This window comes from Copadichromis virginalis, linkage group LG3 (assembly GCF_057382275.1).
Source record: "Copadichromis virginalis isolate Kocher_CV1m ecotype Utaka linkage group LG3, C_Virginalis_male_GT1.1, whole genome shotgun sequence".
In the NCBI taxonomy this organism is placed as follows: domain Eukaryota; kingdom Metazoa; phylum Chordata; class Actinopteri; order Cichliformes; family Cichlidae; genus Copadichromis; species Copadichromis virginalis.
In genome coordinates, this window is record NC_140620.1 from 59,730,978 (window position 1) to 59,743,773 (window position 12,796).

General features: G+C 39.7%; 1 protein-coding gene across 1 annotated transcript in view; it reads right to left on the bottom strand.

Moving 5' to 3' along the window:
- The window catches only part of LOC146716383 (uncharacterized), a 51,012-nt gene extending 40,966 nt beyond the window's left edge, over positions 1-10,046 (bottom strand). The window contains exon 1 of the mRNA XM_085441277.1: positions 9,959-10,046. Coding sequence (XP_085297403.1) covers positions 9,959-10,046 — 88 coding nt within the window. The remainder of the gene's footprint in view (positions 1-9,958) is intronic.
- Between the last annotated feature and the right edge of the window lie 2,750 nt (positions 10,047-12,796).

Consider the following 12,796-nt stretch of genomic DNA (forward strand, 5'->3'; position numbering starts at 1 on the left):
GATCAAGTGAGAAATGCAGACCTGCAGAAGGCAAAGCTGACACAGGAGGCAACATCCAAAGAGCTCAAAGAACAGCTTGAAGAAACACGAGCAACATTAGAACAGGTGGAACAAACATGCAAGAAACTTGAGGAGCAAAACACCGAAACCATCCATGAGTTGAGAACCCTCATCCTGGAGAAAAAGGGGCTCGTGGAAAAGTCCATGAAAAAGAAGAAAAGATTCTTCAGCTTTTTCCGGAAGAGGGACAATACTGCTTCTTCAACTGATGTAGCCTCGTCTTGCTCCACCTCTGTTCACCCCCCCAACCAGTCCCGGCAGTTGACTGCCCCCTCCTGAGCCTGGTTCTGCCGGAGGTTTCTGCCCGTTTAAAGGCAGTTTTTCCTCCCCACTGTTGCCTAGTGCTTGCTCAGAGGGGATTGTTGGGGTTTCTCTCCTCTGCCTTGTTTCTTTATTTGCTTGTTAACTTTTTGTTCTTACCTCATTTAACCTTGTTTCTTTATTTACTTGTTAACTTTTTGTTCTTACCTCATTTAACCTTGTTTCTTTATTTACTTGTTAACTTTTTGTTCTTACCTCATTTAACCTTGTTTCTTTATTTACTTGTTAACTTTTTGTTCTTACTTCATTTAACCTTGTTTCTTTATTTACTTGTTAACTTTTTGTTCTTACCTCATTTAACCTTGTTTCGTTATTTACTTGCTTGTTTAACTTTTTTTTCAACTCATCTAACAAAATAAAACAGTTGAATTTATCCTTTGAGTATTGTTCATCTAATCTTTACAGAGTTTTTCCAAAACACTTTCAAACATTCAGATCTGTCTTTCATTTTCTTCTTGAAACCTCATGAACGGTGACCTAAAAACTCTGGAACATGGTTTGAAACACTGAAATTGTTTCAGCTGAAACTGGCAAAGTCATACGTGCGTGTGTGTGTGTCACAGGTGATATGGTGTCACTAGTCCGGTCATCATGTTTAGGCTCATTCACGCCAAAATGATTTAGGCTAAATCTTTAAAACAGTGTCATTGCACACACTTTTCAATCACACAAATGCAGGATTAACTATTTGCAGTATCTTATCTGATTTATTATGAGAATGTCATGCCTGATCATTTGTACCCACACCATCAAAAATGGGGGCAAAAGGGAGGAGATCGCGTTTAATCGATTATAACACGAGGTCAGAAATATAAGTGCTGACATGAGTAGTGTCCACAGAAACCTCTGAGTCTCAGCTAAAAGCTCATGTAAACCATTTCTACAAACACCAAACAAAGCAAAGACACCAAACAGTTAAAAGAGCAGTTACGTCACCATGAATCTGTGGACAGGTAATATCCATATTTTGATTTATGATGTTCTGGAGTTAAATGGGAACCAAAGCATATTTTCAAAGGTGTTATATGCTATAAAATACTTTGAAAAATTAGGTGAGGGAAATGAAAAAGACATTTTTCTATGTTTGAGTCACAGTAACTTTGACATAGTAACATCTGCAGTAATATTTACAGCTCTGATGACATCTCACCAGCGTTAGCTTTATTTTGACACCAAGACTGTTTACACAGAGTTTGTAATTGCAGAGAAATACATTTATTTTGGTCATTTCATTTTGGAGCAGGAAGCTCACCCTTCTTGTTATACCCTTTAGATGAATACAGAGTTTTTTAATTAAATACATATTCTTTAAATAATGTTCCCTTTTATAAAAAGTAGGATCATTAAAAAGAACAAAACATTTATTATAGCTCTGTCACGCAGAAAAAAGCTGTCTTTTTTCTGTGGTCTGTTATATAACATTAGGGGTGTTCGTGGCAATTAACTTTTTAATCTACTAAGCAGGTCAAGTAAGAAACACTTAAATATTAAGTTAAATTTGAAAACTGTTTAAAAAAATATATATATCCCCATTCCACATTCCAGAATGTCACGTGACAATCTGATTGGCTTAGGAATGATGATGTCAGAAGGAAGTTTTTCCTTAAATAGGGGTGACAAACAGCAATTTTTAGTTCGTTACTTCGCAGCCTTCGTGTTCGCAGCTTTCAAACGTAATCAAACGTAACTACACGTTCATGGAGCTGCATTTCCACCTGCTGGACATCACTGCCTGACAGGTTTAATTGTCTTCAGAACATTGCAGAGGCCTTATTGACAGTATTCGGCTCTACATATCTGTGTGAGCAGATTTTCTCTCACATGAAGAGAGTCCTCAGGTCTGAATGCTGGACACTCGGAGACCTGTGTCTCTGAGTGGGAGACCAGAGATCACATTAACATGTGTGTCCCTGTATTAACAAACATGCCATATTGGCCCAGTTTATTTTTCTTATCATTGTTGTGAGGAGACCATAAATAGCATTTGTATTTTCTGTTGTACAGTTCATTTGCTGTTATGGATAAAAAGTCTTTTTTTTGTTTCAAAGTAGCTGATAACTATTTGCTGATAGCTGCCAACATCTGCGCACAAATATAATCCTATAAAGTGGTTCTATATAGTGTGTAATTTATTGCTAATGCAATCATATGGCACATTGACTTCTGAGGAAATTTTAGATGCACTCGTCATCAGAAAGGTTGCCGACCTAAACCAGGGGGTTTAGAGCATCTTGGAGTTTTTGTGGTTTGTTTTCTTTAAGTCATTTCACAGATTTTCTCTATAATTTCAATTCCTTGAATAAAACAAATTTAGGGGATGATTTTGTAATCCAACTTTATGTAGGAAAGATTTGACTAAACATAAAACAATCTTCCAACTCAGTCGTCATTCTTATCTTGTGAAATCAAACCAAATGTTCTGTTGTTTCTAAATCAGGGATTGATGAAATCTTTGGTTGCATCCATTTATGAACATGTTCTCATTCATATTAAATCGTAGTCTAAGTCCTTCTTTAGAGGGATAAATGTCATTCATTATCTTCAAATGTGTTTCTGTTGTTTTGGGGGGAAGTTTGAAGTCCATTGTTCAAAGTCTGTTAATGAAACTTTATGAAGTTTATGTAGGATGTTTTTCCTATTTTGTATTTGTTTGAATTCTGATGTATTTCTGACTCTTTCTGCCATGATGCCAGGTCTCTCTTGAAAACAACATTTTTAATCTCAATTAAATTTTCACCTGGAGAAATAAAGATGATAATAATAATTTTGTCTTCAGGGAATCATTTCTCTGTAAAACAGCTTCTTCTGAAACTCTTGTTACATTTCTTGTTTATTGTTTGCTGGTTGTAGAAAAATGTCATCGTCTCTGTGTGAACTTAAACTCTACATGTGGTGTCAGCTATAAACGAGCTCTAGAGTCTAATAACGATGCTTTTATTATTGTCTGGTATCCAACCTAACCCTGGGCCTCTGGCTGAATGTGAAACACCAGCAGATGTTAAAAACTGTCTGGGTTACACGTGCATCACGTCGTGTGCTTCCTGACATGGATATGATTGGAATCTGGGCCTGTTCAAGCGGTGCTGGTATCATTGTTGTTTCTGAGACTTTCCAAATTTTTACTGGATAAAAACGTAGCAACTGATGGATTTAACATTTAGCTCTCAGACTGTCCCAGAAAAGGCGGAGGTCTGGAAGTTTATGTGAAGCTCTGTCTTGCTGCTCAAGTCTTGTTCTCTCCATCTGCACCTCAGCCATTTGAAATCTTGGCCTTAACTATTGATCTGTTTGGAAATCAGACTGTTGTTGGCTGCTATCAGCCTCCACCTGCTTCCCCCAGCACATCACCGTCTCTGGTTCAACTTTTATCTGAGCTGCATTTTAATGACGTCTTTCAGATGGATGATTTTCATTGGGACTGGCTTTCTTCTGTGTCTGATGAGTTTAAGGCACGCTGCTTGTTTTTAAAACTGACTCAAATTATTTAAAGCCTCACACGCCTTGATCCTAAACACCCAGATAAATCTGCTCTTATTGACCTTTTTTAACTAATATGCTGCGTAAGTTTTCCACATCTGCAGTTTTTCCAACGACCTGAGTGATCACTGCATAGTTGGTGCTGTGAGAAACACTAAAATCTCACGCTCCGAGCCCGCATCAGTTTGAACTGGGGTCGTATTAAACAGGCTGACAATGTCAGTTTGGGAACATTTACAGGAGAGTTGTGTCTACTTTGTGGACAGACACGCCCCTTTTTGCCAGGTCAGGGTGAAAGGTCGGGACAGGCCTGGTTTGGTTCAGTACCGGCCGATCTCCTACATGAGAGAAACCAGGCCTGGGCAGGAAGTCTGGCTCTGATGCTGATTGGCTACGTTTTCATTAGCTGTGTAATCGGATTACTGCCTCCATCATCAAGATGTAACTATTTTTTACTTTAACGACTGACAGTCCAAACGACCGTAGGAGGTTTTGGCAAACTATAAAGTGTCTCTGCCAGCTGTGACTCCTCAGAGCTTCCTCCTCACTTAAATATCGACTCCACTCCTGTGTCACACAAAACTGAAATGTTGCTTTAACAAACACTTTGTTGCTTCTTGCTCTTTGTTCAGCACAGTATCTGATGGTAAACCTCTTGCACACAACTCTGCTCGTAGTTGCTGCTTACTGATACCTTTTCCTTCACACCTGTCACAGTAGAAGAGGTTTGTAAGGCTTTGAACAGCCCCAACACCAGAAACTCGTCCTCACAATCGTTCTCCTTCCTTCTTGCACTTGGCTGCAAATATCATAGCTGAGCCAGTGTCTTATATTTTTAATCTTTCTCTACAACAGAAGGCTTTACCACAGATGTGGAAGTGTGCCTCTGTACTCCCCCACTGAAAGCTGGTGATTCTTCAAAAGTTAATGATTACAGGCCAATTTCAAAACTCTGTGTCTTATCTAAGGTTCGTCAAAGGCTGGTAAATAATCAACTTCAAAGTTATCTGGATGAAAATATGATTTTATCTCCCTTCCAGTCTGGTTTTAGGAAACTGCACAGTACTGGAACTGCTTCGATAAAAGTTCTCAAAGACATCTATTGTGCAGCTCTTTTTATTGATCTATCAAAAGCCTTTGACACTGTCGACCACAACAAAAACTCTTCTGGCACAACTTCACCTACTTCCAAGGTGCGTGGAGAGGATGAGGATCTAACAGCACAGGAACTCCAGCAACACTCAGTAGCAGCTGCTCCCAGTCCCTTGGTTTATGAGCTGAGCTGCTGACCACAGCATTTTATGTCATGGATTACTGGAAATAGGCCTTTCAGACCGAGCAGCTGGCTGCTTCTCTAATGTTCTTTTGGACATCAGCAGTGCGTTCAGCTCAATGGTCTCTCTTCCAGCTTTTTAAATGTCACTAAACGAGTGCACAGGGTTCTGTCCTGGGCTACTTATGTCAACGGTGTGGCACAAAATCTAGATGCATCTGTTCATTTTATACCATCAACATAGTTTTTAAACCATTACAGCAGCTGTTGATAGTATTCAGTCTCAGCTGGCTCAGACTGGCTTTAAATGTAGAAAAAAACAAAGTCATGTTGTTCACAAACAGAAAGAGGGTCCGGCTTTATTTCCTTCTCCTGTATCTGCTCAAAGTATTTCTATTGAAACTGTGGCCTCGTACACATACCTCGGTATTGTGGTTGATGACAGTCGTTCCTATAAGCCACACATTGAACATCTAATAAAGACACTGAGGCTGAAGTTGGGCTTCTCTTCCAGGAACAGATCATGTTTCACAGGAAAAGCTTGTTGCTGCCACCTTTTTTTTACCTGCCCTGGATTACAGTGACATGATTTATATGAATGACTCTGCTCGCTCTCTTCATCTGTTGGATTTTGTCCATCATGGGGCATTAAGATTTATAACTGTCTGTAAACCTTTAACACACCACTGTACTCTGTGTTCTCTGGTTAACTGGTCCTCATTGGTCTTACACAGGATGGTCCATTAGTATCATTTTATCTATAAATCTGTTTCTGGGTTACTGCCTCCTATTCATCAGAGTACATGTTAGGCAAACAGTTTAGTCACAGCCTGCAGTCTCAGGACATCATTACATCCACTGTTCCATCAGTTCATGCAGAGCTTGGGAAGAAGGCATTCTCCTTTTCTGCTCCGTCTTCATGGAAAACATAACCGAAGGATTTAAGGCTCTCAGTTGATTTCACTTGCAGACTTCAAAAGACGTACACATGTTTTTGTGAAACCATCTCTGGGAACTTGTTCTCGTTTTTAATATGACTGAGTACATTACACAAACTTTTCTTTTATTGTTGTAATTTTAATATGTGTGTCTGGAACAGGTCTCTCTTGTAAATGAGACATTGAGTCTCAATGAGCCGACCTGTATAAATAAAGCTTCAATTACAAAGTCCTTTGTTTAAAAGTTCCTTCAGCTGCCAGTGGGACGTGCTGTGGCTCTATCGGTTGCTGAGCCTTTATATTGTTAGTTAGAAACTACAAATATAATGGCTCACTGTATTTCAGAATCAGAAAACTTTATTAATCCAGGAGGGAAACGGAGTTGTCATAGCAGCAAAAATACAAGAAACAACAAGCACTCATATAAAGTGAGTGTAGAAACAGTTATGATAGATAAATATTCAGATAAACAGAGAAATACAGAAATATAGGTATAAATATGCATACCAGTATAAAAGGATAAGTATGTGTGCAAATATATTGTGGTGTACAAAGTGACAGGCTGCACTGAGGTGTGATTGTTTCTGTTCCACATGTGTGGATCTGACCCAAGCGGATGAATTGAAGAGTCTGAAGGCAGCAGAAGGAACGATCTCCTGTAACGTTCCCTCAGACAGCGGGGTTGAAGGAACCTGTTGCTGAAACTGTTTTGCAGATTGTCCAGTGTATCATGGAGGGGTGAGAGTCATTGTCCATGATTGACAGCAGTGTGTCACAGATCACCTCCTCCAGGTGGTCCATTTACCATCTGAGCCTTCATAGAAAGTAAAGCTGGCTCAGACCCTTTTTGTAGGCAGCGTCCATGTTGGCAGACCACTCCAACTTGTGATCCAGATGAACTCCCAGATACTTAAAGGATGTGACTATTTCAACATCATTCCCACCAGTGCAGACGGAGGAGGGATCTGTTTCTGCCAAAGTGCACCACCAGCACCTTTGTTTTGGCCACAGTCAGTTTCAGGTGATTCTCCTCACACCACCTCACGAACCGGCCAATCAGCCCTCTGTATTCCTCTTCCCTTCCCATTCCCTCTTTAATCCAGGATCTCAACCAGTTTGTTATGTTCTCTCTTATAACTTAACTGGTAAAGTAACAACACCTGTTTGGTTGTTAGAAACTTACTTTATTAACCTTGTTGTGGAAAGGCACAGGCATATCAATGCGCACATACACCACACTTGGTGTTCTTTACTTTACACAGAAAGTAGTACCACAAAAATATAATCTGATTTTACATAACAGCTCCTCCCATCCAGCTTTGATGAACATAAGTATCAAACAACCGAGATATTTTCAGGTAAACGCCGTAACCCAATAATTGTACTTAAACTGAAATATGACACCTACTCAGTGATTTACAACATAGAGGTAGGTTGTTCCCTCTTAAACATTTTAACTGCTTTCCTTACAAAATGAAGTGGAAACCTATAAGTTCAGTAAGTAAACTTACGTTTGAAAAAGTGGTTAATCAGTTAAGTCATGATGAGGTGAAAGGAGTGGTTTTTCATTTTTGAGAAATACTGATGTCATCAAGAGGATCTGAGGATCTGGAAGAGAAGTAAGAGTAAAAGCCAGGAGATGGCAGTAGTGCAACATCTTTGGATGCAAGCTGCTGTTAAAAATGACAGAAGAAGAAGTTTGCTTGATCGTTCCTCAGCTCGTCTGTGTGAAGCTGAGTGTAAAGAGGCTCCTGCTGTTAGAGAAACACTCTGACTGTTTCACAGAGTCAGACATGTTCAGACTGAATTTCAGTCAGAAACTCAGCATCACATTGATGAAGCTGCAGATTAATTGTGGTTAATTTCTGATTAATTTCTTTGCTGCCAGCTGAAATTTAAATGTAATTTAAAAGAAGGATTCAAGGTTATTGGGTTTGTTGAACCCAAAGATATCACATGAACGTATATGAATTGATGTTGATGTTGATTGTGATTGGGTTTTATTTCTTCAGTGGTTGTAGTGTTTTAATATTTAGTCATTTTCCCATTATTGTAATTGTGTATAAAGTTTAATTTGAATGAAATTTACACTCAAATGCTTTCAGTGTTGCTGTGCTGAGTGTTTGTTAACATTTGTATGGAAGACACATAAAGACACGTGACTAAAGAAATCTGTGCTAGAGTGACTTTTTAAATAAATAGTAGAAAACAAAACAGATGTTGAATTCTTTAGATAATTTTCTAGAAATCTTTTTCTTTCTAAACAGAATTCAGAATATTGATGTTTGAGATGGAAGGTGTTTCTACAGGATCCTGATGGACACTCAAAGCTTTTATAAAATGTTCTCATTAGTTGTTTACAGCAGAATATCAATGTATGTGAACCAAAACAAAAAATAAAGAAAGAAAGAAAAGGAGGGTGTGTTGTTCAGGAAGTACAGACTGTAGCTCAGCAGGTAGAATTACTAACTGGAAGGTTGGAGGTTTGATCCCTGGCTGCTCCAGTCTGCACGCCACGGTATCCTTGGGCAAGATATGGAACCCCGACTTGCTCTCCGATGCATCCATCATAGTGTCATTGTTAGAAAAAGAAGTGCCTGTGTGAATGAAGCACACTGTATAAAATGCTTTGACTGCTCATATTGAAAAGCAGCTTATAAGAACTGGTTCATTTTCCAGATAATTCCACTATTAAGACAACAGACATTTGGGAGGCTTTCTCTGAGAGTAACACTGAAAGTCTTGCTGCTCCTCCACAAAATGAACTTCAGATTAAAGACACAGCTCAGCTAAACACAACTCAAACTAATCTACACTATTTTTCTTTATTATGCAGCGTTTTTATAACTATTTCCAGATGTTTCTAAAGATGAAAACAGAATTAAACTCCAGCCTGATGCGTTTCTGAGGTTCCTGACTCTGACCGTCCCTCAAACGCTTCTCTGGGCGTTTCCTTCCGTCGCTTTTACTTTCGCTTTCGTGAATGTTGTGGCGCAGTTGATCGTCTCGAAGTTAAGGTAACGTTAGCAGTCTGTACTGTTTTCCTGGCTAACATCAGCTGTGTGCAGCTTAGTTTCAGCATAAATCTGCTTCGTTTTATGTGAGATCAGAGTCTGGGAACGAGACAGAAACAGTTGATGATCAGCAGCTGAACTCAGAGTCGATGTTACTGTGGATCCACTGACTGATGACTGGAGGCAGCTTCTCCTGCCTCCATCAGTCTGTTACGGAAGCCCGTTTTCGCCACAAAAAAGGATCCATTCTCGAAATTTCGACTTATTAACTCGAAAATTTGAGAAAAGTTGCTCGAAATTTTGAGTTAGTTCTGCCAATCAGTAATCTAGCTACAATGCGCACTCAAAACCGCATCGCAACAAATCGGCTTTCGAGAGTACGTTTGCTGATATTAACGCCATGTGATTCAGCTAATAACAGAAGGATTTCATCATTTCTGAAGCCACACAGACAATAATCAGCAATTTGTGCATTTATGACTGGCTGTAATTCTGGTATCTTAGCTGTAGCATTTGTAGCTGAGGGCTTCAGCTTCCGGGTAACAAAGAAATTACGTCATTCACGTAAATTACTGATTGACAGTTGGTTTTCTCAAAATTCCAAGTTAATAAGTCGAAATTACGAGAAAATAACTCGAAATTTCGAAAGAGTTGCTTTTCAGAAGTCGCTCCCAACACTTCATCTATAAAATGCATTTCTCTGCTCGTTCGCTATAGTCTGCTGTCGTATTTGTATGCAGGTTTTTTCCTTTTTCAGTTTAACTGGTGATATTCATTCGTGTATTGTAGGTGAATGCGCTGATGTTAGTTCATGAATTCCACAGAGTTAGTAAACTGTCCGTTTTTGCTCAATAATTCCTGTTTCATGTTCAAACCGTCAGACAGAAACTCTGCGTTTGTTTTTATGTTCTTCAGCCTGTTGTTCTTGAGGTAATCTGTGATGCGTTCAATGACCCTCCACATGCTCTGAGGCTCATTTGAAGAGAAATAGAACTGAATCTTTAGAGCATAAGTGGGTTTTTGCCCTCTTTATGCCCGCGGTCAGGCTCTGTTTATTGTAGTATAACACTCATAGGACACAGTGTCCCGCTGCACACACACTGCACACACACTGCACACAATGACAGCTGCAGAGTTTAGGGATGGGTATCGAAAACCGGTTCTTGTTGAGAACCGGTTCCCACTGTTTCAATTCCTTGGAATCGTTTGCCATTTTTGCAAACGATTCCCTTATCGATTCCAGTCGCCCCGAATGACGTCACCACGTTGCGGAGCGTCATTTACCTGGCAGGAAACACGGCGCCTAAGCGGCTCAAACGCTCAAAAGTTTGATTATACTTTATGAGAACCGATGACAACAGGGCAACTTGCAAAGTAGATATTTCATTTAAGGGAGGAAACACTACGAATATGCAAAAGCATTTGCTCACAAAACACGCGATGACACGCGTTTTTAATTCCGCTCCGGACTCGTGACTCTCAACCCAGCAGCAGCGCTAACGTTTGCACGTCCTCTCCCGTTAATGCGGCAGGTAAATAATCAACTAACAGTGCATATTATGTTAGCGCAATCTGCCTTATTACAAGACCTGCCATTACTGTACATGTAGGTGACCATGATGAGAGAGACAGAGTCTGGCTGGCGCTCGCTGGCAGTTCTCGCTGCAGTCTACCGGTAGCGTCTGCTTTCAGGCCAGGATAGACTAATGTCACCGAGCAGTGTCTAAGTTTGTGGTCAAAGGCTTGCACCCATTTGCCACAGCAGATGCCCCCGATTTTTGGTAAGTGAATGTGTTTAATTGTAGGCAGGGACATTACTGGATATTCTTGTGTAATTGCCACAGAACAATTTATGTTATACTTTGTTATTGCTACAGAAGAATGTTGCAGCTTTAAGGCAGGGATGACTCCTGGAGTTGCTTTCTCACTGCATATGCTTTATTTCACAATCAGATCGATTCGATAACAAAAACATACAGCAGCTCCTCTCCTACTCCTAGCCCTTCGCTGCGGTGGAAAAAAGAACGACTTCAATCCCCTTCAAGGAACATACTTACAAAATAGTTTTCCTGATACACCAATGGGGCGTTCAATGCCATCTTGTAAATATGAGTACTCTGGCAGAGTAACAGTTCAAATGAAAAATACACCAGAACAAACAAGCAAACAAAAAAAGAAGTGTGGGGTACCTTTGAACCAATGAACAAAGTATAACAATTTATACTTTTTAACATAACCCGACCCCGTCAATATGTGATATGTCTCACAAGAATATTTATTTTATTATTTTACATTTACAATTTTTTTTCCTGGGGACCCTGTGACACCCCATTGAAGAGCCGTAGGCTGGATCTCTCAAGATCTCACTGTTGGGTTTGTAAGGCCATGTTACTCCTAAATTTCTATCTTGTTCAAAGAGAAGATATAAAACAAAGCTCTGAGCTAATCGACCTTAGTGTTCTCCTTTAAAAAAAAAAAAAAAAGAATCGATAAGAGAATCGATAAAGAATCGAATCGTTAAACAGAATCGAAAATGGAATCGGAATCGTTAAAATCTTATCAATACCCATCCCTAGCAGAGTTTGTGTCTGATGTATTAAGTATGAAACACTGTTGGGCTAAAATATGGTCAGAATGAATCCAGGTGCAGGTGTGTCAGTTTAGGACCACTGGAATAACATCCAAGTGCACACAATATAAAGTGTATTCTGTAGTAACATCTATGGTGTTGTAGCAACAGTCCCACATGGAAACGTCAACACTCAAACTCAAAATCTCTTTTTGTCAACAATAAAATGACAGCAGACCAATTTGATCAAAGTTGGTAAAAAGCTTCAGAAATTAGTAAAATATTAAAAAGTGTCTTGATGCTCAATCATCCAGTAAATCCCCAAAAAGTTGATTCTGTTCATCTGGACGTTTTCAGCAGCATGGATCAGTGTGAGGACAGAGAGGAGGGAGTCCCTCCCTCTAAAAGCACTCTGTGTGGGGAACATGAGAGCCAGACCAAAGCTCAGAGGTGAGATGACCATCTCTAACTGTCCATGACTCTTCTCCATGTCACAGCTCAGCACTCACATCACTGCTCCATCATTATTCACACTCATACCTCTGTGTGTGTTGTTTTAAAGCCCAGAGCTGTGGGGCGTACCAGGCTCAGCTGGACATAACCCTAAAACTAATCCAGAACCTGGACCTGAACCCAGCTGTGTTTCCTTAAAGAGCAACGACTCGAAGGATATTATTGAAAACTTTAACAAAAGACTGTTATGTGACAAAGAGTAAGTACATTAGTTTTATGAGTTTCAGATTGTTCATCATGTCTTTAATTTAATATTTCCAGTTTTCCTTCCTGTCTCATGAAGCTGTTACATTTATTGTTTTTCTTTTAGGATCAATAAGAGGCCAGAATCTCCTGGACCTGAACCCAGCTGTGTTTCCTTAAAAAGCAACATGTCGAAGGAAATTGGTGCTGACTTTAAAGGATGTTCTTCTGCTGCTGAGAGGTAATGTGTGTCTAGATGTTGTTCCTGACTCTGTATTTCTGAATAAATCCTCATGTTTAATATCAGCTCAGCTCTTTTTCACACATTTCTATGTTGGTATGTGAAGCGGTGTGTGTTGGAGTGTTTCCACAAACACAGCAGTCAGAGTGGAAAGAGTGGATGTTGTAGGAGGTGTTTGTGTAGTGAAGAGGCTGAGTGTCTGTAGGA